The sequence below is a fragment of the Lingula anatina genome, chromosome 2 (assembly GCF_051362555.1).
Source record: "Lingula anatina isolate TDL-2025a chromosome 2, LinAna3.0, whole genome shotgun sequence".
Lineage (NCBI taxonomy): Eukaryota > Metazoa > Brachiopoda > Lingulata > Lingulida > Lingulidae > Lingula > Lingula anatina.
Genome location: NC_141768.1, coordinates 14,243,196 through 14,269,151, shown reverse-complemented (window position 1 = coordinate 14,269,151; position 25,956 = coordinate 14,243,196). Strand labels below are relative to the sequence as shown.

At 36.6% G+C, this 25,956-nt stretch overlaps 1 protein-coding gene across 3 annotated transcripts; it reads right to left on the bottom strand.

Moving 5' to 3' along the window:
* Positions 1 to 1,636: 1,636 nt before the first annotated feature.
* On the bottom strand, positions 1,637 to 25,814 carry LOC106162712 (uncharacterized). Of its 3 annotated transcripts, none has more exons than XM_013540088.2 (9): positions 25,267 to 25,814; positions 18,869 to 19,031; positions 16,796 to 16,927; positions 16,196 to 16,377; positions 11,945 to 12,062; positions 10,569 to 10,648; positions 6,838 to 6,934; positions 6,496 to 6,601; positions 1,637 to 2,996 (listed from the first exon to the last, which is right to left on the bottom strand). In XM_013540088.2, the coding sequence occupies exons 1-9, from the start codon at positions 25,682 to 25,684 to the stop codon at positions 2,088 to 2,090; spliced, it is 2,205 nt and encodes a 734-aa protein (XP_013395542.2). In that variant the 5' UTR covers positions 25,685 to 25,814; the 3' UTR covers positions 1,637 to 2,087. The 3 variants fall into 3 exon arrangements, with proteins under 3 accessions (XP_013395542.2, XP_013395543.2, XP_013395544.2); XM_013540089.2 differs by lacking the exon at positions 10,569 to 10,648 and adding an exon at positions 9,618 to 9,688 and having other exon boundaries at positions 25,267 to 25,813; XM_013540090.2 differs by lacking the exon at positions 16,796 to 16,927 and having other exon boundaries at positions 25,267 to 25,813.
* Positions 25,815 to 25,956: the final 142 nt, after the last annotated feature.

The following is a 25,956-nucleotide window of genomic DNA, read 5'->3' as shown; positions in this document are numbered from 1 at the left end:
GTTTCTTCAAATTTTGATGCAACTTTACATAATGTTTAACAGCATAATGACAATCAAATGTTATTAATAAAATATTAGTAACATGGACATTCAGAAAATGTGACAAGCAAAAGTCTTCAAGATCATGGAACTTTAAAGTCTTTTAAGTTGAAAATGCCAATATGTGAAAAATTAAATTTTCACAAAAAACTGTTTAACTGCCAAAAAAAAAAAAAATAAAAAAAAAAAAATAAATAAATAAATAAATAAAAATACCAAACAGACTGCATTGCCTACTGAAGCTGTATTTTAGTCCCATGTTTCTTTCCTGTAAGTTTGAGAACAGTAAGTGACATGATTTTCCTTAAATGGTCATCATGGAAGCAGTGCCCAAAATAGGGGTTTCTTCAAATTTTGATGCAATATTACATAATGTTTAACAGCTTATCACAGATATTCAGAAAATGTGACTAGCAAAGGTCTTTAGGCCCATGGAACTTCAAAGTCACACCTTGAAAATGCCAAAATGTAAACAAGACAGCACTGTTCTGAAATGGGTTTATTTCCATTTTTAACACTTTTTTAACATAAAACAAAATAAACATTTTACTGCCATTTTTATATGACCAACTAAGAAAATTGATGAGATGGGAAAAGTATCAATAGAACAGTGTTAGATGTCCAACTTCCTCCATTCTGAGATTCTGAACATAGTGGATGAATGCATCTGACAAACTGCAATGATATGAGTTTATTTCCATTTTTGACACTTTATTACACAATACATGATAACAAGTTTACCATGTTTTTTACATAATCAACTAACAATGTTGTAAAAATGCAGGAAATATCAAACAAACACTTTTAGGCATCTTATTAGTTAAATAATGAGACTGTTAACATGCCTAATAATTGAATCTGAGGAAATGTGAAAAAAAAACAGTATAACTTCTAAAATAATGGCCCGATTATGCTGATTTTCGAACTCAACCTGCGTTTTAGTAAGATTGACCACTCCTGTGAGTATAATGACAATTGGCCAATCCGTTTTTCTTATATTGTGTTATCAGTGTTGCATTTATATTGAAAAAAGTGAAAAAACAGCATAAATTCCCTAAAAGTGACCCGATCATGCTGATTTTCGAACTTGACCTGCGTATTATGAATATTCATCAGTTCTGTAAGTTTCAAGTCAAAAGGTAAAATGGTTTTCCACTTATCGTGTTATCGGTGCTGCATATATGCTGAAAAAAGTGAAAAAACAGCATAAATTCCCTAAAAGTGACCCGATCATGCTGATTTTCGAACTTGACCTGCGTATTATGAATATTCATCAGTTCTGTAAGTTTCAAGTCAAAAGGTAAAATGGTTTTCCACTTATCGTGTTATCGGTGCTGCATATATGCTGAAAAAAGTGAAAAAACAGCATAAATTCCCTAAAAGTGACCCGATCATGCTGATTTTCGAACTTGACCTGCGTATTATGAATATTCATCAGTTCTGCAAGTTTCAAGTCAAAAGGTAAAATGGTTTTCCACTTATCGTGTTATCGGTAAAAGTGCACGGCGACGGCGACGGCGACGACGGCAACGACGGCGACGGCGACGACAGACGCAGATGATGGCTATATGTACAGACACATCTGTGTCTGTACATAAAAAAGAAGAAAACAGACGTCTTAAATAAGTATATATGATATATTAAGTCAACATTGTAGTGTCTAACAGTTAAAATCATTATTTTTACAATATAATTATTATATGAATGGAAATCACAAGAATAATACAGGTTACATGGTGACATTTGAATCAATTGCTGCAATTCATCAACCCTGTATATGTAATAAGGTTACAGATATGTAGATCCATAAACATCTCTTTAATATAGCGGTGCATTTGTGTGTAACACACATGCAATAAATAGTGCAGACATATGCAACATTAATATACAAATGTTAATATATACATCACTTAATTTACATACATGTCAGATAATATAAATCTATATACAATATAGGAAGTTAAAATGTCTGACAACCTTTTCAATAGGTCAGATATACTTTAACATGGCAGTGTCCTTATAAAAAAGGCAGTTCGCAGCGTTTGGTCTTAGGCATGATACTTTTGTTCAGGTGGTCTGCTATATTGATTACTATATTCACCTGTTCTGGGACCCGGCTGGAAAGTGGTGAACTTGGGATTGGGATAATGATAATGCACCCGTGGATCCTCCACTTCCTCTTCATTATCATCATCATCATCATCACTATCGTAAGCATAGGCCTTAGCAGTTTCATCTGTCTTTGGTGACTTGGGAACTCTAATCTGGGAAGGGCTGCTGGCAGAACCTAAGTTGTTCAGGTAGCCGTTGAGAAGCTGCTCATGAAAATCGTGATCTCCCTCCTCGAAACTTTCATCATTGGCATCGATTTCTGATTCCATTTGGTCATGGCTGCCATAGCGACGGTGATGTCGACCTGGATGGTGAACATCCTGGCTTCCCATATTCAGGTCAACTTCACTGTCTGCAGGATTGACCTCCATGTCGCTGTCAATCATAGGGCTGCCTCGCTGTTCAATGTAGTCGTCAATCTCAAGAGGAAGGCCTGTTCCAGTTTTGTTACCATGGAGACGACCTGTGGGGTCAGGAGATTCAGCATCATCCTCACTACCGCTACTGTGGTGCATACGTTGTTGCAGTGACTCAGTCTTGGAGTTTTGCGAAGGAGAGTTGCTCTTCAGTTCTTGGTGTTCTGGCGGTTTTGCGTGAACAGTTGCAGTCACTAAAGGGTGAATAGGCATATTCTGGTGGACAGTATATTTGCGCATACTGTTGGGAGTTTCTGACACGGCAGGCAGCCGACCTCGCTGTTGTCTCTCCAAGCTGTCCTGCGGCTCGGCAACAGTTGCTGGAGGTTTGCGGCCATCGGGTTCATCTCCGAGCGGGTTCGTGCAGCCATGGGCTATCAAAGGAGAACTCTCTTGGTTGTTAGGGTCGAGAGCTCCAGGCTGGTTTGTCTGTAAATTGATATAAGGAAGACTTTAATCTGAGATCAATAAGGAGTTGTAAATATTTGAGAAAGTTAAATACCAAACATTGTTTCACGCATGGAATTTATACATTTATTCCCAAATTTGTTGGAACATTCAGTGACCTCAACCTAGGTTGATTTGCTAAAAACACCCAAGAAAATACTGAGTCTCTCCAAATGTTAGGAGTCAAAATAAACCATAGGTCTTTGAGTGGGCTAGCATATACAATCTGAATATCACTGTAAACACACCCTGGTCAACAGTAAGAAAACCTGGTCTGTACTGGGATTGTGCTAAGAATTAATCAGCAAGCCACAGGTTTTAAAACATTTAATTCCTTTCTTCCCAGACATAAATGATTACATTCATGTCTGTAAGGGTGCCAACTACTTGTCTTTTCTTCATCTACACTCCATGGAAAAAGGATGGCTTTGGAGCTTTAGGTCTCTCTGCTGTTACTCCTTTTAATAAACATACCCAGTTTTTGGGAGTAAACATGCCATTCTCACCCTGTTAATTTTAACAAAATAGTCTAGTGGTGAGGAGAAATGAGCAGCAGTCCTATGAATGGGTACAAATAAAAACCAATCCTTCAGGAAATTGATAAGATCTAAACTGGAACTGCCTGTACAACTGACAAGATAACATAAAATCTTATTAAATTGACATGGGGAGTGGCAACTGAAGAATTTTAACAAAAGATGGTGAACCAAGTGCAGCAAAGGTCCTGACCGATTCTTGTCCAATTTCCAAGCTGTTTCTAGAGTCTGTGAAGAATTTTCTTCCAAATTTTAGTTTCTGCCATGTTAATTTTGTGCACCTGAACTTGGTGTCTGGGACTCTTAACGGGGATGTCAATCAGTACATACTGGTGCCTGGTGGCAACTGTGTGTGAAGGTGCACAGCTCGCAGAGATTTCTACAGTATAAACATACCCCCTAGGTAGCAACGCCAGATAGCCTAGGATAATTTTATCGATTAAAGTATTAAAGGAAAAGCCAGCAATAGTTACATGAAACAAAATGTCTGCATATATCACTTTCTAATCAGTGTATTTTTTAACAAAGACGCATCAGCGCATTTAGCAAAATGTCAATCAGATGAAATGTCCCTCTGTCTGAATTCCAGCTGTGAAAACAGATATCTACCAGAGAAAACACCACACACAACTTATTTTGGGTCTTCAATCATCACTATTACAGTAAGAGACTTCAACAGTTAGAAGGTTACAACACCAGCTTCAAAAGGCCACATTGGATCCAAAAACAGTGCTTGCAGCGTTTGATACAAAATTAAATTTTCCAAAGGGAAAAATTTTTTGGCAATTTTTTTGGAAGTACTGGCTGAGACATTATACAAACAGTAGCAATGAAGGGGGGTAAAAGCTTTGAAATATCATCTCCAGATTTCAGAAATTAAACTTGTTTTTGCACGCCTTGAAAAATTGTTTGAAGCAAATTTTTACTCTTTTATCAAATTATTTACCATAATTTCTTAAGGATTTAGGAAGACCTTTACATAACATCACTGTTGGCACAGTTGGTTACCTACTGAGAAAAATCTCAGGCAGTGAGATCCTTACAAGCAGTAGCATAAAAAGAACATGAAAGAATCTAAAGAAGCGTAAAAAAAACTTCAGATAATCTCTTTGGAAGAGAGAAAAACGCCATGAATAACAGAAGGCAATTTCCAGTCAGAAGATTTTTGAATAATTTCCCAAGACAAGTTGCACAATAGTCATGGTAATACACTGAGGGGTAAATGAAGTCCTCACACATGAAAAACTAAGGTTACATCTTTGTGTCAACATTCATTGCAAGGTTATACAGAAATCTCCTCTGGAAATGATCTACCAAATTTCTCCATTTCTATCAATTCGTTACCACATGCAAGGTTGACAAACAACAGATTAATGGGAAGGCATCAGACAAAAGAATTCAGCAAAGTGCAGTTTAAAATTCAGAAAGTACATTTTCCAAACAAGTTTCTTTATTCAGTCACAGCAATTGAACAAGGAAGACATGACAAAACTGTACCATCTTTGCAGAAAGAAACACCTTGATACAATTTCAGCCATCTGACTCATCCTAAAACCACATCAAGGGTATTAGAGCTAGGGAACTGCACTCGGCTCCAAAACAAATCAATTACCAATCATTTAACAGCTCATTAGCTGGCTTAGAAAACCACCCTGGGTCTTCTATATTGGATTGGATATTTATCAACTGCAAAAGTACTGAAAATTCAGCCAGATTGTCTAAATAAATTAACTTTAACTGTCAGTCTGTAATCTGTCCATTTTGGATGGTCCAGTACCTTAAACAATTTACCCAGATCCAAGCACCAATGGAAAGTTCTCTAAACGAGGCAAGAGTTTGAAGCAATTTGGTGATGTTATACTGTACTACTATAAACACATTAACTGTTCGTTTATCTTCTTATGTTGTGTGTTCATTTGTGATCTGATTACTGGTAACTTTCATTTGGTACATTTAACATGGAGCCAATGGGTCATCTTTGATCAGTAGACCTTTAGGTGCACTCCGCTAACATAGCTTGACATTTGCACAGTGCTCTGAAAGCTCCATCTTGTATACTTGTTGCAGACCATGGAGGGTAGAAAAAAAACTAGAATGTGCTGCAATGTTCGGTGAGAACAAAAAAGTCAAGAACTTGTGGGTAATAATGATCCTAACTTGCTGCAATGAAGTGAGGGGAAACCTGTAATTTAGAAAGCAAAAAACCTAAAACTAGTAATAATGAGGAAACTTAGAGCTTGCTGCAAAGAAAGGGGGAGAGATGCCAAACTACAAATTTCTGTCGTGGTTTTTCACTCAATTAACTTTTTACTTGTTTTATGTAAGGGGGGAAGAGGAAATGAGCTTAACTATTGCACTCAACCATATGCCCCTGTCCTTCTATGCTGAGTATGCAGTTATTTCCTGCTTTAGCACTTCTAATCACCCCACAAGGGTAGGTAAACCAACAGACAGGTGTCTGATGAACATGTTAACAGCCACTACCTGACAAGCAGAGGCACCACTCAACTGGTCTTCCTCATAACATGTATCCCAGGGGTTCTCATGTTATGTAAAATGGAGTAGGGTTGAATATACAAACAAGCAATGGCAGCAGGCGGAGGCAACGCTCAACTGACATTCATCAAGATTGTCTCAAATATGACATGAAAACTCCCACTTTATTATGTAAAAATTCTGTAGGTTGAAGATAAGAACAGGCAATCTCAGCAGACCAAGGCACTGTTCAACAGTACTTTTCCAATGATACATATCAAAGAAACAGAAGGCACTTAGATCTTCATTTAAATTAGATGTCTGTGGCAGTTCCATTGTTCAAGAGTGTATATACATCTACATGAATAGTGATAATAACTAAAAAAATTAGTTAATATTATTTTTTTTCTGCTGTTGTAAATTTTACTTTGTAGGGATAAGCATATTCATGAAGTAACATATATACTTACATTGGTCATTCTGGTCAGCCAGATGTCCTGCCCATGGTCATCCTGCCCTGCGGCCCCACCTTTAAAATACATTGCTGCAAACTGGGACTTCTTACGGCGGTGGTGCCTGCAGAAGAATGGCAAAAAAAAAAAAAAAAAAAAAACAATTAAATAAACAGAAAGTATGATTATCCTGAATAAAGTAACCAAACACAATAAGATCTCCCACAAGACTTCAAGGTGCTGAAGTAATTTTCAAAATAGATCAATATTCGAGAGACTTTTTCACCTTTTACATCAGAAACTGCTTTTCTATGATTCGTGTAATTATTTTTTCATAGAACAGAGGGTATTTACTCTTACCTTCTCTGGAGTATGATCACAACCACGGCTGCTACTGCTATCAGTACAACAAGAGTTCCGCATGCAACAACTATGGAAGTTTCTGTGGCCCAAGCACCTACAATTATAATAAAAAAAATACATAATTCAAATTAATTAAATTTTTGTGTGAATAAATACAAAATTCCTTTATTTTTTTATCTTATACACAAAACATTTGCAAATTTTGAAAAAAATTCTCAAAACTAAAAGATGCAGTCTTTAAAACGCCTGCTTTTAAGTTCATTGAAAACCACAGATTCTCTCTCAACCACCAAAGAACCAAGTTTCAAGGTCAATACCCTTGCAATGTGGTGTTGCCTGGATCAACTGCATCAGGTTTGGAGAGACATTTTGTAAAACTTCCCCTGTGAAACGGAAAACATTAAGCCCAAATAGCTGCAATTAGGTCTGTGCACTTCTGGTGCCCTGCCGCTTTCAGGTCAAAAAAATAATACATTCTAATTTGAAGCCACAGAAACATGAAATGGGCTACAACTAGTTGTAAAATGACCTAGAAGTACCCTTTGCTCTGTGTTGTATATCTGGCATAATTACTTTGTGTACAGACTATAAACACACCACATTACATGAGTGAAACATTTCAAATGGGATCTTTGATGTTTCAAAGACAATGAAACCAATCTTGAAAAGTACAATGAGAGCAATATATTGAGTACACTTATCATATTTTGCATAGCATCATGCAGCAAAGTATACAGTATAGGTGTGCATTTAGCACCCATTTCATGATGTACATATGGCAAAAGTATCTAATGGAGACAGTGGTGGCTTATCTGTTTTTTTTTTACAAATTTGGTAACTCAAATTGTAACCTTTCAGTTTCATCCTTGCAACAGAAAAATATTTCCTTCGTGCAAATAATTCCCTATTCAAAAGTGTAAGTGTCAAGTATACGTTAAGTATTCTGGTCTTTTTGGAATGCAAAAAAAGTTGTTTTTCTGAAGAGATCCTTCCAAAAGAAAAAAAAAGTCCAAAGTCAACAGCAACAAAGTGCCATACAGAAAAAAAATTTTCTCAAACTATTCCTCTTCCCCATTCAATTTGTGAAAAATTTCTTTTTGGACTTTTTCATGCAAAATCCCATCAAGAAATCTAGACTGTTTATAGAGTCAAACGTTCTGGATCACAACATGACTGACAGAAATGTTTCCATAAACCCTGGGCCACCTCTGTTACCATCTATACTTGAGCATACACACTGGAACAGTGGCTCCCCTGCAGTGTGAGTGAGGCAGGAGCCTACACATTTGCACATGGATAATATTGTAAAACAACCCATCTCCATTCCTTGAAACATACACTGCAGTATACTGGGCCTTTAAACTGTGTAACATACTGCTTTTAGACCACAGGGACGGCTGCAGGAGGACTTTGTATTTGATATCACTGGGACAGTTGGTGTAAATAAACTACAGGCTGCCTTTTCAAATGATGTACATTTAAGAAGCTCTGGTGCCAAATACAGTGCAAGATTTAGTCTATGCGCTGTAAACAAACAACAGCTGAGAGTTTTCTTTTGCCACAGTCCACTTTTACCTATCTGTTTTATAGGTATTTAAAACTCAATAAGGCTATTCACACTAGCAAGTAAACCGCAGTTGACTCAACTCCAATTGAATCACGCTTGAATAAGCATGCACATAACTGATCTCATTAGAAACAGAATAATATTTTGTTTTTGGCACTCTCCTCCAACATTTTTGTATTTCGCTCACAGACCATATGCAGAGCAGGACTTGATAGCCTCCACAGGCCAAAATACTCCTTTACTGCAGCCCATTATTAAATGCTAGATATATATGTATAAGTACAATCAGTGTCAGCACCATCAGAATTTCCCGCGAAATTAATTGCCTGCTTGTGTGCATGGGTTTCAAATTTGACAGCGAATCAAAGTTAACTCCGATTTAACCCTAGTCCTTATCTGGGGTTATTTGGAATGCGGTGAGGGGTATGTTGTGTGTTCACATTAGAAAAGTAAAACCCCAATAGGACCTCGATTAGGCCTTAACTGCGGTCGAAACTGCCAGTGTGAATAGGGTAAATAGCCTTTTTTTTTTTTTTTGGTAAAATGCATCAAATTAAAAAGCAGCCGAAAATACCATTTAAACTGTGTATATGACTAAGTGCAATATCCACTTTCAATGAAAGAAACAACTCAAAATAGAAGAAAAAATTGCATTCCAAGAGTGATGGGGATTCCCTGGTACAGGAAGCATGCAATGTATCTGTAATAATAAATTCATTGTAAATAAAAAGAAGACCAGTAAAATAAACCATGCAAAAAATAAAATTAAATAAAGAAAATTATAATAATAAAATAAATAAAAGTTATACACTACTAAAATGGCTTATCTATATAAAGAAAGAAAACAGAGAATGGGACTAAAATATGGGGGGAGGGTTGGCAAGACAAGTAAAAGATTGGAGTTGAATCCCTTCTTAAAATAATATTGTTATGATGTATGTCATAGATAGATAGTCCAATATTCCAATGGAGTTCAAATTTCTTTTGACAAATGTTTCAAAAATTTTGCACTGAAAGATCCTTTGGAATACTGACACTTTGTTTTGGTGGGGAGAAAGAAAGTATTCTATACTGCATGAACTAAGCAAATAAATATTAAAATTGAAAAGAAAATCATAGTACAGAGCATAATTTGATCATATGGTGGTTGTGTTGGGAAAGCATGCAAGTGGTGCCATCTACAAATATGTCATGCTGTATGGATACATACTCTTGGTCACGACTGACCCTGTCCCTGGAACTGATAGTTCGCACCGCTTTCCAGCGAAAACTTGTGGGCACCTATTGAAATTTAACAAAATAAATGGAAAGTTTAGCAACTACTCAATACTGTTCAACACACACAAACAGAAGAAGCATAAGGTCGTATTAGCAGCAGCAGCAGTTGGTTAGCTGGTTGGTCTGGGGAAAAAACATCATAAAAGACTATCATTATCACTATGCGAAAACAATGATCTTAAAGCAAGACATGTACTGGCATTAAGCCTTAATCATAATATCTATGACCTCACATATTGCAGGTATTCATTACAGTTTTATTCCTTTTTATGTCTCTTTATAAAATTTAAAGGCAAATAATCATTCTAATTGAGGATATGAAAATGAGTTGACATATGCACTTAGCACATGCATGTTAGTTTTTTTCTACTACATATATATCAGGGGACAGGGATAACAAGGAAAGTGCACTGGACAATACTAATAATTCTCAAACTACTCCATAATTATCATTAATAAAGAAACTTCAAAAGAAAAGGGTGCACTGGGGTAACAAAATAGGGGTCTTAATCTTAAAAAGTACCTCAAACTGACGTTAAAAAAAATAATAATAAAAAGGATTGCACGAAAATTCCTTATGAACCAAAATAAAATAATTCCCAAAATAAAAAACAGAAATAAAGTTGACTCTCCATGCAAACTGAGCAAGCTGATGTCTTCTGGCTTATGAGTGCATGAGGGGGAAGGAATAACTTGAAAACTACATGCAATAATGATTAGTCACCAATAATTTTCAAAATCATACAATAAACCAAAAGATAAACAAATAATAACAAAATAAACATTAATACCACAAAACCATGCCATGCTTTAAGATCTTTGGTAATGCTAGTGAAAATGAATGTGCACAGATGACAACGACTATGTTTGTTTTTATACATACTCGATGGCTGAGAATAAACTGGTTTTCCAGCTGTGTGATGGTAAGTTTCGCATCGTTTGCCCTTCCAATTGATAGGGCACCTATAACAACAGACACCAAGTAGAAAATCTTAGTGCAGTCCAACTATTATTATAAACCCAATACCAATGTTATAATCATTGTTAAGATTAGTCGAAATTGTACATGAAACTTGCAGTGTTATCTGCACAACAGTAGTAAGTTAGTTACATGCACAATATATATGAATATTTGTGTACTAAGTTAAATTTAATCTGTACTATTATGTACTAATATGCATTTTAATTTTAAATACAACACCACTCCACCTAGTAGCAATCGTTCACATCAGATGAATTATCTTCTTAGCTAGTCCATTTCTAGAGACAAGGTTATTCCTCATCATTACCAATATAAATTAATTCACATTGTCAGTAAGCTATAAATCACTACAGCTACATGCTATAACTGTTTGCATCATTATTATAGGCTGGTGGAGCAATGTAAGCAATCAAGAACCCCCCTCCCACCCCACTTTTTTCCTGTTCTTATGCTATGGACATCTAGGCCTGAGATGTAGACTGAATATGCCAGACGTATAGTTGCAAAGCACACAAGCAAGGGAACTTTTGAAATGCTTTTCACATTACAAACCTATCAGCTCATCGGACTGTTGATTGATTTGATTCTAACGCTGACAAACAGTCATCAGAATATGCTTAGGTTATTGCTATCTGAACACCAAAGCAACAAACTTCCTTATTTTTCACCACTAATTTCAGTTAAGTTTTTTTATCCTTCATGCCCCATTAACAACCCTGGGTGTCAGAGTACCTGTGGTGACTTGAAACTTTTAACAGCACAGGCTTCCCTTCACCAGAGAGCACTCAGATTCATGTTGCCACTGGTTCTCTGACATGCAGGGTGCATCCAACATGCACTCCTCAACTATCTCTGTCATTCACACCACCTGCTCAGCTCAGCATGCTGCCAAGCTCACAGGGTTAGTGCCTAATTAAGATAAATCTTCATCCACTCTATGCTCTATGATATCAATCTTATAATTTGGCCACATATTCAAAGAAAAGTTTGAGTGCTTGTGTGTGTGTGTGTATGCATGCAAGCAGCCTACACTTTATAAACAGAAATTTTATGAAAAAATATCGGTCCATCTCTAAATCTTCAAATATTTAATTTGTCAGTATTCAGCAGTTTCTACATTACTCTTTTTTTTTTACATCAAAAATAGTGAATTGGTATTCATGTGCAATTTACAAAAGTTACGGACTACATGTAAATTTAACACATAGGGTTGATAACTGTAATCCAATGTTATTTACTATTTTCACAAGTGTGTATTTTGTGAAGGAGATACTTACATACAATGCCACTCATTGGGTTGTATAGGGAGAATAAAGCATGTTCCTCCATTAAAACAATATTTTTGTGCTTCCACTGATGGACAATTTCTAATATGTTGAGATGGCGTTGTAGTGCCTGTAAAAAGAGAGAAGAAATTCTGTCAAAATAAATGAAAAAGAGTTAAATAAAATGCTGCTTCGTCTAGTTGGAACCCTTGATAAAAAGAAAAAATAAAATGAGCAAGACATTGTAAACATGCTAAGAGGTAACAACTTCTAGCATTCTTTTCTTTCTCTCTCTCTCTCTCTTTTTTTTTTTTTGCTATGGGGACTACAACTATTCCTTTGACTTTCTACTCTTTTTGTTCTGTACAAAAGTATCTAGTTTTGGCTTTTGACGTCAAACAGTCATGTTTCATATTATCTGTTATCTGTACACTGGAGCATCAAAGACCAGACTAGCTTCAAGTTAAAACAGACAGGCTATACATTACTCAGCCACCAGTCTGTTAGATTAATCCAACCTCAAAGAAGACATTCTTTAAATTACATCCTTCAAAAGTAAAAATTTTTTTAGTAAATTCTAAACTTCTAAGGCATTTACTTTTATCCCCAAAACACCCCTTCTCCATACACATGCCTATTGTTTGTAACATGATATAAAATGAAGAATGGAAAACAGAAAACATTGCAGGAGAAATAGATTCGGAGTGTGCCACCAACAAATTCGCCTCTAAAGTCATTCAGTCCCCACAGAACTTCCTGTCAAACGTGTGATCAGCAGTTAGTGAACAGGAACTCTCCATTTGTTACTCGAAGCAGGAGTTCCCTGGTTCAAAAGGTGGCAGGAAAAATTGACTGGGAACTTCTTCCTACTACCTAACAAGCACCAGTTGCTTTCACAACCGATTAAAACTATCGTTCATTTGACTTTAACTTTTCTGGATCTCAATCTGCTTGTCCTCACAGCAGCAACTGTTGACTGACCCCATCTAGGCAAGATGCTAACAAGCACACAGGCACTGAAAGAGTCTTTCAAACTTGGAAGTTTTTTTATATTCACCCATTTGGAAGCTTTAACACAGATTTCTCCTGATGACCCCCACTCTGTGCCAAAAAAGAGTGGAGACATTTTGAAATGAAAACAATTCCCTTTTTTTCTCTTCCCCACCAAAAAACCTTATAGTGATACCAATTTAATCTTAATCTTAAGGAGATTTTTTGCAATTTTATAGAAAAATACTATCAATGGTACAAATCTCTTAAGGTATATAATTCTCATTTAAACAATGGCTGTACACTCTTTGAAATTTGCCTGCCCATTCACAAAATAGTGGACTTTGGGGAGATTTGGGAGCCACTGGAATACACTTTAAGAGGATACCACCAGTAAAGCCTCTATCCTACTTGCTCTTGTCTGCAATTTCCTGTTCTATGTTTCCCAGGTTTAGGTAAAAGAAGGAAGTGTCTTCCATAGGGTATTTGCTGAATTAGGTAGTGAAATGTCAACTGTTGCATACACACAACAACCAGTGCCTGGGGAGTTCCGTCAAAAAAAAAAAAAAAAAAAAAAAAAACTTACTGAAACCCAAAGACACTGAAATTATAATGGATTACCATCAGTAGCCATTACATTATGATCAAGGCTAAATCAGATTCATAATTTGGTTCTACTTGGATACACATTTTCTACCAAATACAGAAATGCAATTTATAAATATTTTCCCAGGTCTTATTTGCATATAAAGTCATTAACAATCTAGCACTGCATCATGAAATAAAGAAAAACTGAAAAGCATTTTCTTCTTAACAGCCAACTTTAGTGAGATGCACTGAAGTCATCAACTGAAAATCACTGTAGTAAAAAATCATGCACTTCAGGTATGTATGTACTCCTCCTAGGAGGAGACCCTGCTATGGTGTTAATCTGGAGATTTTGATTTTATCTAACAAGAAAACAAGAGAAAGGACACATTTTTAAAATCTTTATAAGACACAAACAAAATGTGAAGACAACATGACACCAACACCCCAATTATCAACATCAAAGTGGCAAATAATAACAACAAGAAAGAAAGAAAAGTATGCCCCTTTAATCAACTCCTTTCTGCTGTATTCTCCCCAGTTTATTCAAGCAGCATAATCATCACTCCGATAGCCATGTTCCTACATCATCATGTTGCAGGCTAGGTGACATCAAAGACAAGATCAAGGCGGAGGTGTTATTATCATGTCAGTGTAGAGACAGGTCAGGGCTCTGCCCACTGGCTATGTCTAAACCAGTCTGCTGCTGTGGTCCAGGTCACTGGACATGTAACACGACACCTTACACATTATACACAACTTTCTTTCAACTTAAAAATTATGATCATGATACATTCTTCAGAAATCACGACTGCCAAAAATAAAATTTATTTTCATGAAAATGAATCAATAATAACAATAGTAAGTTTTTAAAATAATATTAACAATATTTCAATAAATTAATTTTTTGGGCAAAAAATCCTTCATTTTGTCAATGAAAAAATTGGATTAAACCTTTGTAAGAGATGTCAAGTGCAAAAATAACATGTACCTGGTGACCCTTCAGAAACCACACAGGTCACCAGCGAGCTGCTCAAAGGCTGGGAGGATGAGAATATGTCAAACATAGTCAACATCACCAGTTACAACTAGACTGAAGATTTTACTACGAGCTGCCTGTAGTCTGTGCAGTTATTTTCTTACTTTTGGACTTATTTCAAAGACAGAATTTAGAAATAACCTCCTAGTCAAGTCTCCCTCTTATCACAAATTGTATTCGTCTTGGTTTCATAAAAATCTTTAATTCATCTGTAAATCTTTTCCAAGGCCCACTTACCCACAGGAAATTGGGTATTCAAAATGTGAGTATATTTTTAAATGTAAAAATGATTCCATTTCTTTGCGTGTTCACTGCTGATTATCACCTAATTATAAAGCATTTAACATTTAAGAAAGAGAAACTTTATCTGGCAATCTATCTCTGTCAAGACATGAGGAACAGCAGGGCAAGCAAGCTGCAACGCTCTGGTTGACTTAGCATCATCTTTCAATAGCATACCTATCCTGCAACCCTTCAAGAACACGATACTCTGCCTAAAGGGTCCAGCCTTCTTTAATGAGCTATGAAATTGCCTGACAGTCTGCTTTCTATTCTGGTCTATTCTTTCACTATAAAATATCGCATGTTCTAAGGGAATCAAGTGATAATTCGCAACCCCCTGAGGAAATTGAGTTCTTCCGACCACTGTTTTACAGTCAGCATCCTGTTCAACAGTACAGTCCTGTTCACACTGAATATGCTGATTTCAGTCGGCCAGTCATGCACTGCTGGGTTGCCCAGGGCAGAGCCAAGGTTGTCTAGGACAAACCTGCAAAGTCCCGCTGCAGCAAAAAGGAATCGAACCAATTGGTCACATTCCTACAAACGCAACATGCTGGAAAATTACTTGTAATTACTGCTGCATGAGCAGACTGTTTTTTTATTTGTTATGCCCCAACAATTGTATTTGTTTTATAAAACTTTTTTTTTTGTTTCCACTGGAGGCATCTTTTACGGGTGTGACGGCTGCTCTTGTCGTAATCTTATCCACAATGCTGACTGATATTATTTTAATTGGTTATTCTTATGGTTGGAATGCCAATTACTGAAATGCCAGCAGTGATTTTTGTTTTTCACCATGAAAAAATTGCATTCCATGGAAGATGTGAAAACAAGTATGCTATCTAATAAAGAACTAGTAGAATTATGATATGTTTCTTATAAAATTCTCATAAATTTAGACACAAAGCCTTACTTATAATAACCAATCAAAATCATCACCCACACCGATGAGAACTTAAAAAAAAATAAATAAAATAAACATGCTTCACCCTAAGGAAATTGTAACATAATCATAAGGAGGAGTTTCTTATTTCACTCTTCTTCCAGGACATGCTACAATGAAGTACATGATCATTGAGCAACAACTGTAAAGGTATAATGGGTGGTCAGTGGAGGAGGATTTCATGCAAGACCAGTTTGACCAATATGGACCTAAGCGTCAGCATAAGATACCTGAAAAACAGGTGGCCAGTGGGCAAAATATGCCTCCTGGCATATTAAGGATCAATCTTGGACTCACTTCAGAAGAATTCTGGAGAAACTTAAACCCCAAATCTGTATCAGCAATGATGTTTACTGGAAATTCAGGAATGGAAAGCATCTACTGAATTATAATAACTGTACTTATGTGTTTGTGCTCTCACCTGGAAGCAGTGCTGAAGGGGAGCCTGATGGATTACCCCGGATTGAGGAAGGTTCTGCTGATATGTTGAAACTCCTCGTCCTTGTCCCCACTATGCTCTTGGCTTCACAAGTATAGACTCCAGAATAAGCGCCTTTAAAGCTTCGTATCCTCAGTATCTGAGTGAATTTTACTTTTGTTTTGCTGTGAAGATAACATAAAAAAGGAATTTAAAAAGACAGATATAATTGGTAAAAGTAAAATGTTACAAAACAAGAAACCAAAGCCCAGCAAGTAGTCTTTTTGCTTTCCCTTGGGTTACCTGAAAAGCCTGCTAAAACACATTGCAAATCCCTCTCCTTTTCTGTATTGTGATAGTTAGTTGTAAGGTATTACTCATGCCATGGGTATAATTTATTGTACAAGGTAAAATATCAACTAAAAAGACGAGAAATGAAAAATAATAACAGAAAGTAAAAATGCATGCATGTAATACAAAGAAAAGTGTCTGTGAAAGAGAAAATCAAATATACCATTCTGTGCCAAATAAATGGTGAATATTATAAGTAAAATGCATGCCAAAAAGAATAACAGTGAAGACAAGACAGACATGTGGACTTACTCTATGGCAGCAGCACCACCATTATCAATGCTATCAACTTTTTCATCATCCTCAAATTCAAACTCATAACTAGAGTCTGAAGTTTCCGAGTTCTTGGATGTATCATTCGATTTCAAAACCAAGGTCAAATTCCTACAAAGGAAAGGGGATTGGAAGATAGGAACAAAAACTACATGATCAACTAAATGATAGATAGAGGAAGTGCTAGTTGTTACACAAACTTAGGCAATATAAATAATTCTAGTTGGGTGTGAAAAGTGGGACAACTAAAAGCTAATGAGTAGTAAAAGAACAGAAAATCTTCTGTTTCTATCTATACATGAGATTTCATGCTTAAGCATCAAAATTCTACTAGAGATGCTAATAATGCCAAATATTAAACCAATATTTCAGTATCATTTCTCATACAATTCTATAGATCTGACATGTACACTTATTTGTATGGAAGCTTTTAAGGGAACCAGGCCATGGGAACGGACAGCTCCTTTATCCCTATTTTTCCAATTTGGACAATGGTGCTCCATGCTCTGCCTTTACTGTCAAACAGGGACATTAGATCATGAAATATGTAGCATTCTTTGAAATAACAAAGCCTTCCACGTCAGCCTTTCTCTTCCTTTTTGACCTTTTTCCTTTGGAGTAGGGAGAGAATGGGTGGGATGGAGGCCCGGAAATTGAAAGAGAACATACATAAGGGATGGGTTCACTGGTTTATGATAGTAATAAGGTGTAGGAAATGTGACAAGGCCATCACTGGAAAGTTTGAAAACAGGGCAATAAAGCAAAAAACCATGCATACATTTAAGCAAACATTGGGAAAGGCATGTTAGTAAGGTGAAGTCCAGCAATCAATCAATCAATCTGCTTTGGGGGAACAAGCAACACTGAAGCCTCAAGCATCAATCAACAGTAAATTGAACAAGCACTATCACAAATGAAATTCAAAGAAGTAAAAAAGCTATGGATTTCAGAGAATGCTCTCTACATCCCCAATCAATTTTTTCCTCAAATTTCCTTGCACACCCTTTGCCTGGTGGGTCTGAATGGGACCGCAATGTCACATTTTCTCCGGATAGCCCCCTATTAACTATATGCCTGACTTCTCAAAGTTTTAATAAAACAAAAATAAATGACCGCCAGGGTCATTTTCTTTGAACAACTACGCACTAGTAACTTATGATGCATGTACCTAGATAACTTGCACTGGTCAATGGATAATTTTTAAAAAGTTGTTATTTGAACTGTTTCATTCAAATGATGCCTGTTTCCAATAAACTATGAGGTAAAAGTCTGATGAGCTTAACTGAACTAAAATAAAAGGTGGCAGGCATGACTCATTTTCATGACTCTCAATTCTGAGTTACCTGTGGATTTCTCTAAAAATAAAAAAAAGATACTGAGGGAAAGTTCCCACAATTTCAAAAGGGCACATAAAATTTGTTCTCGAAAGTGCATATCAGATGCTATATCTCCTTGAATTACTTATACCGTAGATCACTTACAGGCCAATCTCAAAGAAGGGGATAAGCAGGAATCAAAATTCATGCCTATAAAGCACACCACTGTGTATCTACGTAAAGAAACTCATGGGATTTCAGGATAAAACCTAGCCAAAAAAGATATGATTTTTAATTAAGTTGGTGCAAGCTCCACACGTAGCTGCTACCATGCCGAGCTAACTACATCGCTCTGTAATGCCTGACAGTGCAAGATTTCCTGAAGGCAGAAGTCGAGGCACTTTTAACCATTACAGTCAATTTTAGCATAAGCAACTGATTGAAGATTTGTTATTTCTTGTTTAGCTTACTACATTTAAAGTGTTTTCAATGTAGTTAAGGAGTGAGATGGGGGTGCGCGTTAGAAGCAGCTGTATGGATGTGTGTGTGCAATGTGTGTGTCATTCTGTGGCCAAGGAAAGACTTGGAAAAATGTGGAAGACAAGTGTTGAGGTGTTGTTGGTCAACCAAACATTTTTTTCCTCGAAGCACTTTATCAAAATGCACAGCTACAATTCCTCTACTTGATTTGAGTGCATTTAAAGTTTTATACCATTTCTTTACTGATATAACTTACCGTTTATTCTGTACTTTTAGTCCTTTTTTATTACGTATGACCTCTCCATCCTTGTACCATGTTATTTCAGGCAATGGTCTGCCTCTCACTTGGCAACGAATTTGAACACGGTCTCCCTCTGCTGCTCTTACATCCCTTATCTTTTTTATCACAGGCATTTTGGCTAAAAGATAAAAATAAAAAAATTGAATATATATCTATTTGTAAAAAGTTAAAAACATTTATTCTTGAATTATCACAGTAATCTGCTTTTTTTATCATGAATATATCATAGTCATTTGCTTCTACAGACAACATTTCAAAATAATTCATTCAGACATTGCTTTTACAAAACTTCAAATTAAGAAGGTATACAAGTTCCAAATTAGTTTTTCAGTCTCTTGACCCTGTTTATCAGTTCAGGGTGAATGAAAAACGTTTGGTTGAATTTACTTAACATATCAGATAACTCTGCATTATTTGTATTATAAACTGTACAAACACTATTGTTATGGCAAATGGCTGTTTGAGTGCAAAAATGCAAGAGGCAGCGCATGAATGAATGCCCCACATTTGTCACCTCTAAGGGGTCTGACAGGAAAACAGACAAAATTTTGAAATAAAACAGTTAAAAAAACTCTGTATTATGCTAAGCTAATCACCTAATATTGACTTAATATCCATATTTTTATATGCCATATGTTAATTAAACTTGTCCTCAAGCTATAAACCCCAAGAGCAAGCAAATTCCATACATGCTTTGAGATGGTGCTGGGTGTGGTAAAAGCCCCATTCCACACTTCTTTCTTTGCTTTAATATTAAATCCACAAAGTCAGCAAACACAAAAAGAGTACATGTTCATTGCATGGGTCAGTAATATGGCACAGTCACATGGGCTCAACCTTGTTCGCAGTTTTCCAAGATACACTTCCTTTTCTAATTGAAAAACTTTCACCCAGCAATATATACAAATAGCTCTATGAATTCTCTGTGTTCATAATTTTTTCTTTTTTTTGTGATACAATGCATCTTACTTAAACAAATCCATTAAGATCAACTATTAACACATTTTATTTAAGTTAAAGTGCAACATAAGGGCCATCTCCCCTCCCACACCCACCTCATCATTTCCTCAATTAGTAACAGCAGAGATTAATCTCCCCTGAGATATATTTAGATTCAAAATCAACATGTATCAAATTCATCTCTCCACTAGACTTAACACAGACGGCCTTAATGTGTTTGCCCATATTTCTATGAAATCTTTGTTTTCGGGGTAAATCACCCACCCTGAGAATAATGAAAGAAGGTAATTAGGACCTTTCCTGGTCCAGTCAGGTCAGAATACACACATTTTACTGGCCAGTGTTTTGTTTCACAACAGACTGTTTTCTTTATAAATACCCTACACCCTAGCCAGCCTGAGCCTAGCTAAGAATCGGCCTTGCCAGGCAAATAAAAGATCTATAACCTACTGCCCGCCTGCCCTGGCCAAGCATACCCTACAGGAAAATAGTGGAGTAAAATGATTTACTAGAATACACAGAAAGACCTAACTCACTGCATGGAATCTGGTAAGAATCTACCACTTAATTACCAATAAGATGCCCCAGGAAGATTCATTATTCAGTTTGAATTATGCCACACTTCGCTCTTAATGGGTAGTTTGTCACTTGGGATAATGGGTGAAAAAATAATTCTTCTCAGACAACTCAAGAATCTCCTTTACCCATCTCTCACTCTCCATTACAGTTAAGCTGTGGGTTCATGTGTGGGTCTTCTCATAAGGGACAGTTACAGCACTATAATCAACATTCTTGCCTGTCATTACTCTTCCACTCAAGTCAGCAGGTATGAAGCTGATGTAACTATGTCAAACTGATCACCAAGTTGAGATCTCTTACAGCATGTGAGATAGGGGGGAGGCATCTCACTCAATTTAGCTATTCCATCATCACCTGCATGCTGTGTACTGTGTCTAATCCAGGCAGGTGCCTAATCAGAGGGCAGGAACTGGAGTGGTAATACTACATCTCTCTCACCTGAGCCCTGTTTTACGATGCCATGACCACGGCGGAAAATTGGCAAAACCGATGAAAAATAGAGGGAAGCGAAGGATTAAAAAAAAAAAAAAAAGGTTGATGAGTTATGTAAATATTTACTGACAAAAGTGATCAGGAGTACTGGATTCAATTTTGGGCAACTTATCGATACTGGCAACACACTTCCAACTCATGACTGCTTCATAATGAAACTATGCAACCTCCTTTGCTCTTCTCCTGTATCATACCAGTTACCAGAGGCAAAGATTTCATCATGAAAAAACCAATTATTTCAGCATTCAACAAAAAAACATTAGACATGATCAAATATTTCAAAGAAAATCATGCAAGTTATTGTTCCGCTCAAACATCAAAAAGTTCAATGAATTTAGCATCCAGCAAAAAGCAGTTAACATGATCAATGATTGAAAATTTCAAAGAAAAATCATACAAGTAATTGTTGAACCCGCCAGCCAATGACTGGCTGCATGCGTACAGTTGACTCACACTACACCCATACTAGGAAACGAACAACCGTGATTTCTTTTCCATTTGTAAAACAAACATCACCTGGGGTGTTTGCACTGATGTTACAATCCCACTCCTTCACAGCTCCGATTAAAACATACCGCATGCACAGAAAAAACATATGGCCTTTATAGTTTTCCACTAAATTAATTAATAAAACAAAGGGCTTAAATAAACAAACCCAGAACTAATTAAGGTCATCACACAAGAGCAGAGCCCTTCACTTCACTTATGTCTGTGATAATATTTTCTCACATTCAGTAACAACCGGGCTCTGTTCCCGGGGCTCAGGTTTTTCCATCGAAAAAATTAGCAACATGCTTTCCTATAATCAGTTACTGATGGTAAGCCAAATGTGTGAGAACAGTGCCAAAACAAATGGCTTGTTTGAAGAAGTATATGTTATGTTCCAATGACATAGGCTTTGTCGATCAATAAATCAGTCTGAACTGAGAGAACAATATGAAAGAGAGATGACAAACAGCTTCCAACATTATTCACATTCATTCATTTGGGGGAAAGAATTAGTTACATTTGCCACACACACAATTTTATTCTTCACAAAACTTTGCCATCTTGGGTTTGACCTGTGTGCAGTGCTATTTTTTTTTCTACAGGTGTTAAAATATATCTTTCTGGAGTTTACCACACACACTCACAACTTGTTTCATGTCTTCTGAAGTGCTTTTTGCTTTGCCTCTAAACTGCGTACACTACTCTTACTTATTGCAAAATATCCTTATCTCTAGTTTTTCAATAAAAGGGGATACCTACATATCCGGAACAGTGCCCTAACCTACATTGCTTTGATAAAAGGCAACTGGACAGACTGCTTATCTGAGCGTGGGATGACACACAATATGAAATTGTGGGCCCCATTCACCTTTTATTGTTGTAACATCACGTATGTTAAAGAGGTTTTGAATAAAAAGTAGGGTGTTGCCCCTAGCCACAATCACTCCTCTCTGCCATAACTACTATCTCCAATCCAAGATAGAGGTGCTAACCTGGTTCCTTCAAGGTATCACGAAAAATCACAAAACAACATCGGAAGTCATTAATTCATCCACATGTCAATTTGTCATTTGTATAAACATCACCTTTTCAAGAATCAAATTCCAGCGTATATGTCATAACTGATTAAGTATGTAAAGGTGGGAGGGGTTATCAAGCTGCGACTACTATCTCAAGGTGAGAAATGTACACTATCTCAAGAACTGGGGGTTTATCTTTAAGCCTTATCAAACCGCTTAATAGGAAGCAGTCTGTGGCAGGGAAAAGATGGGAAAATATACAGTTCCCATTATAAATTCCAATTTTTTTTGGTACCTGGTGCTGCAGTAAAACCTTTCCCTTTTATCTTCTATGTAGTATTGATGGAGCCCACCTTCAAGCAAACAGCAATATCAGCCTGAGATTAAACTGTAAGCGTAGGTGTAATGTTTTCTCAATAAATCTGATACACAAGCAAAGGGGGAGCAAGACAATTCCTGTGGCTAAAACACTTTCTAATACAGGGAACAAGGTGTCTGTGCTTAATCCTAAATAGTCTGAGGCTTATCGAACCATTTGAGAGGCTTCAGGTTAAATAACATGATTCATTAAACCAAAGTGCTCAGGACATTAAATCTGAAGGCCCCAGATGAACTTAACTGCTCTGTTTTGGTGGCGGTACTCTAATGGAAATAACTACACTTGACTGACAATTTTTATCTGCAATATATGTGCTGTGTGGGCCAGTTTATTATTTTTTCTCTCTACTGAGTAGATTTTCTCAGTGTTTTTGTGTCTAGTCCAGGCTATGGTCTCCCCGCTTGCATGATGATTATCTACTCTGTGTGATCGTCTAATGCACGTCCTGAGACCACACTAGGAAAATTCCCAGTGGGATTCAAACTGCATTAAAAGCCAGACATCTTTTTTTATCTCTCACCACCATCTCATTTCTCCATAGAAATGGGAAATTTCAAAAGCTCAAACTGAGCCTGAAGAGCATCAAAACTAAAACCCTTTCCTCAAAAATCCAATTGAAGAAAAATAATTGCTTCTCCGTGCAAAGATGGATATTTCTAAAGGACATAATGTGTCTGCATGGGAAAAATCAATGCATCACCATCAGCCTGCCTAGTGGTCCAGAGCACACAGCATACAGATGGAGAAGCTGCTGCTTCTTCGCTTAGAACCCACCGACAAACTGCACTTTCTATTAACCATTTTACCCAGGCTAAAATAAACAAATCTGTCAGAGAAGTAAGAGCAAAGATCACCTTTGAGTGAAATTGATCATGGACAATAAACTCTTCTCACGTCATCAACTCATCACCAAATCCAGTCCCACTTAAGAGAACATATTCAAATTACAGTAGTCAAAACATACACAGAGGCAGCAGTAGCAGTGCCTGGATTGCTTCCAAAGTATAAGTAAACCTCAAGGTATACTTTGAATACTGACTTTTATAAACCTTTTAATCTGGTAAAAGCATACACTGTTTTTCAATTTGGGAACTAAGTCCTTAGAAGCATTTTGGTCATATGATATTGTGATATAAGCAATAGTAATGTATGTGTAATGTAGGTTTCTGGTGTACTTTTATAATGATGTAAATTGTCCTTCAATGTCAATTATTTTGCTTGGGATTGATATATAAGCTTAAGCAATGCTTGGATGTTTCTTTCTTTCTCTTTTTGTGGATTCCCAACTTAAGTTAATAAATATATATTTTTAATGATATCCAAATGTAAGGAATTCATCTAATAAATTTCATATTCCCAATAGCACACCTGAGACATAGGTCATTACATTGTAAATTGATTCTGTACTATTGCACAATAATTAAATAAGACACTGAACTTGAAATTAAAGCAGAAAATTAGTTGCTTAATGTTGTAATGAATGCATAACTATTCTAAAATTTTTTCCATGATGTTGTGAAGATAATACAGGTACATTCTGTCCATTTTCTCCAGTACTTTGGTGTACTAAAACTAGTCAGACCTTTAACCTACCCACTATCAAAAGTCATGTGGCATTTCAGCAGTGGGCATGATAACCTTTCTCTTATTGGGTATGCAAGAGTTTCTGATCACTGCACTGCAACCAGAAACTGAGTAACCAACAGTGATAAACTCTATGTCTTATCTTTAACATTTTCTCACTCACACTGCCATCTTATCCAAACTTGGTTTCCTATGTAGAAACGCAGAAAGCAGTCATTATCTAACACAGGGAAGCTTTGAATAGAATTGATTATACCTCAGCTTAGCAAGACAACACATATGCAATTATTGTAAAATATTTGCAAAAAACATCTGCTTCTTTCATAAAATATGCAAATTCCTTCATAAATAATTTAAAATTTCATTTTTGTATATAAATAGAGGCCAATAAATCATAGTGTTTGAAAATGTCATTCAAATTGCTCATCATAAAAAACGAAGAAAAAGAATTCCTCCCTAAAGCATGTTGGTATGCTTGTGGAATTTTAATTCTGAAAGTTCTGCCATGCATATCACTTACACAGGTGAAATAATGAATCACTGAATGACAAAATTTACTCTCCCAATTATTTTGGAACTTAAGTACTTTTTAAAAAATGCGCAGTCGGAAGTATTGTATTGTCTCTAGCCTTAGATATCTTTTGTTTACCTGGAGACATCACATGCCTGTGGTGACATACTACCTGAAATATTTAGAACACCCCCTTTACACAGGTGAGTCGACATTTTTGTCTCCCGTTCTCCGTCAAGACCCAATTCAGGAAGGAATTAATTCCTTTGCTGAAATAGGCTCTAAGGACAAACACACTCCACCCTGAAAAAAGCCACAGGATTACATATCAAGTACTTACCACATCTTTTACATAAAATTCCTTTGGCTTCTTTAATAGTTCTATTGCTAGCTCTTTCCGCTAGTCCAGAGACTTCTAATGTGGAATTTAAAAATACAATATATTTCTCCCCTTGCCTCACATCACCAATGCATAGCAAAGGGTTCTTGGGCCCAAACGGCCCCACTGTCACTGACTGTATTCTCTTTTGGTTATGTATCCTCCCCTTGAGCTGTTCTGTCACTGAGAATGTTGCATTGTACAAGGAGTCCTCTCCAACTGGAGAAAGTGTCTCTACCCTCCCCACGAATACATATTTCGCGAAAAACGCTCGTGAAGCTACATCAGTATAATCTGTCCTACAAGCCTTGCTCAATAATATCTGTGTGCAGAATATTAGTCCAAGTGCAATGTATTGTAATAGCGGCGTCCACGCCATCTCTGTACGCTTCCAGCTCTGTTCACTTACTCGACTGCCAGCATCGACCCGGCTCACATGGTTTTCTATGTCTGGAGTTGAGACGGTGGGAAATCCTCAAGCATGGGATGGTACTCCGTGACGTCATGCGCATCACAATCTGCGCATATTCGGAAATGCCGGTCTTAATAAACTGATGCATTAATAAAAGACCTATGCTTTCACGCCTCCTGGTTGTCTATCCAACGGCAATTTTAGAATAAGAAATACATATTTAAGCATGAATAGAATAC

Coding starts and splice junctions, on each gene's coding strand:
- LOC106162712 (XM_013540088.2), bottom strand. CDS start 25,684: ATGGCGTGGACGCCGCTATTACAATACATTGCACTTGGACTAATATTC. Junction 16,928..18,868: donor CTAAAAGTACAGAATAAACG/GTAAGTTATATC, acceptor TTTCCTTTGTAG/GAATTTGACCTTGGTTTTGA. Junction 10,649..11,944: donor CCCAATGAGTGGCATTGTAT/GTAAGTATCTCC, acceptor CTGTTGTTATAG/GTGCCCTATCAATTGGAAGG.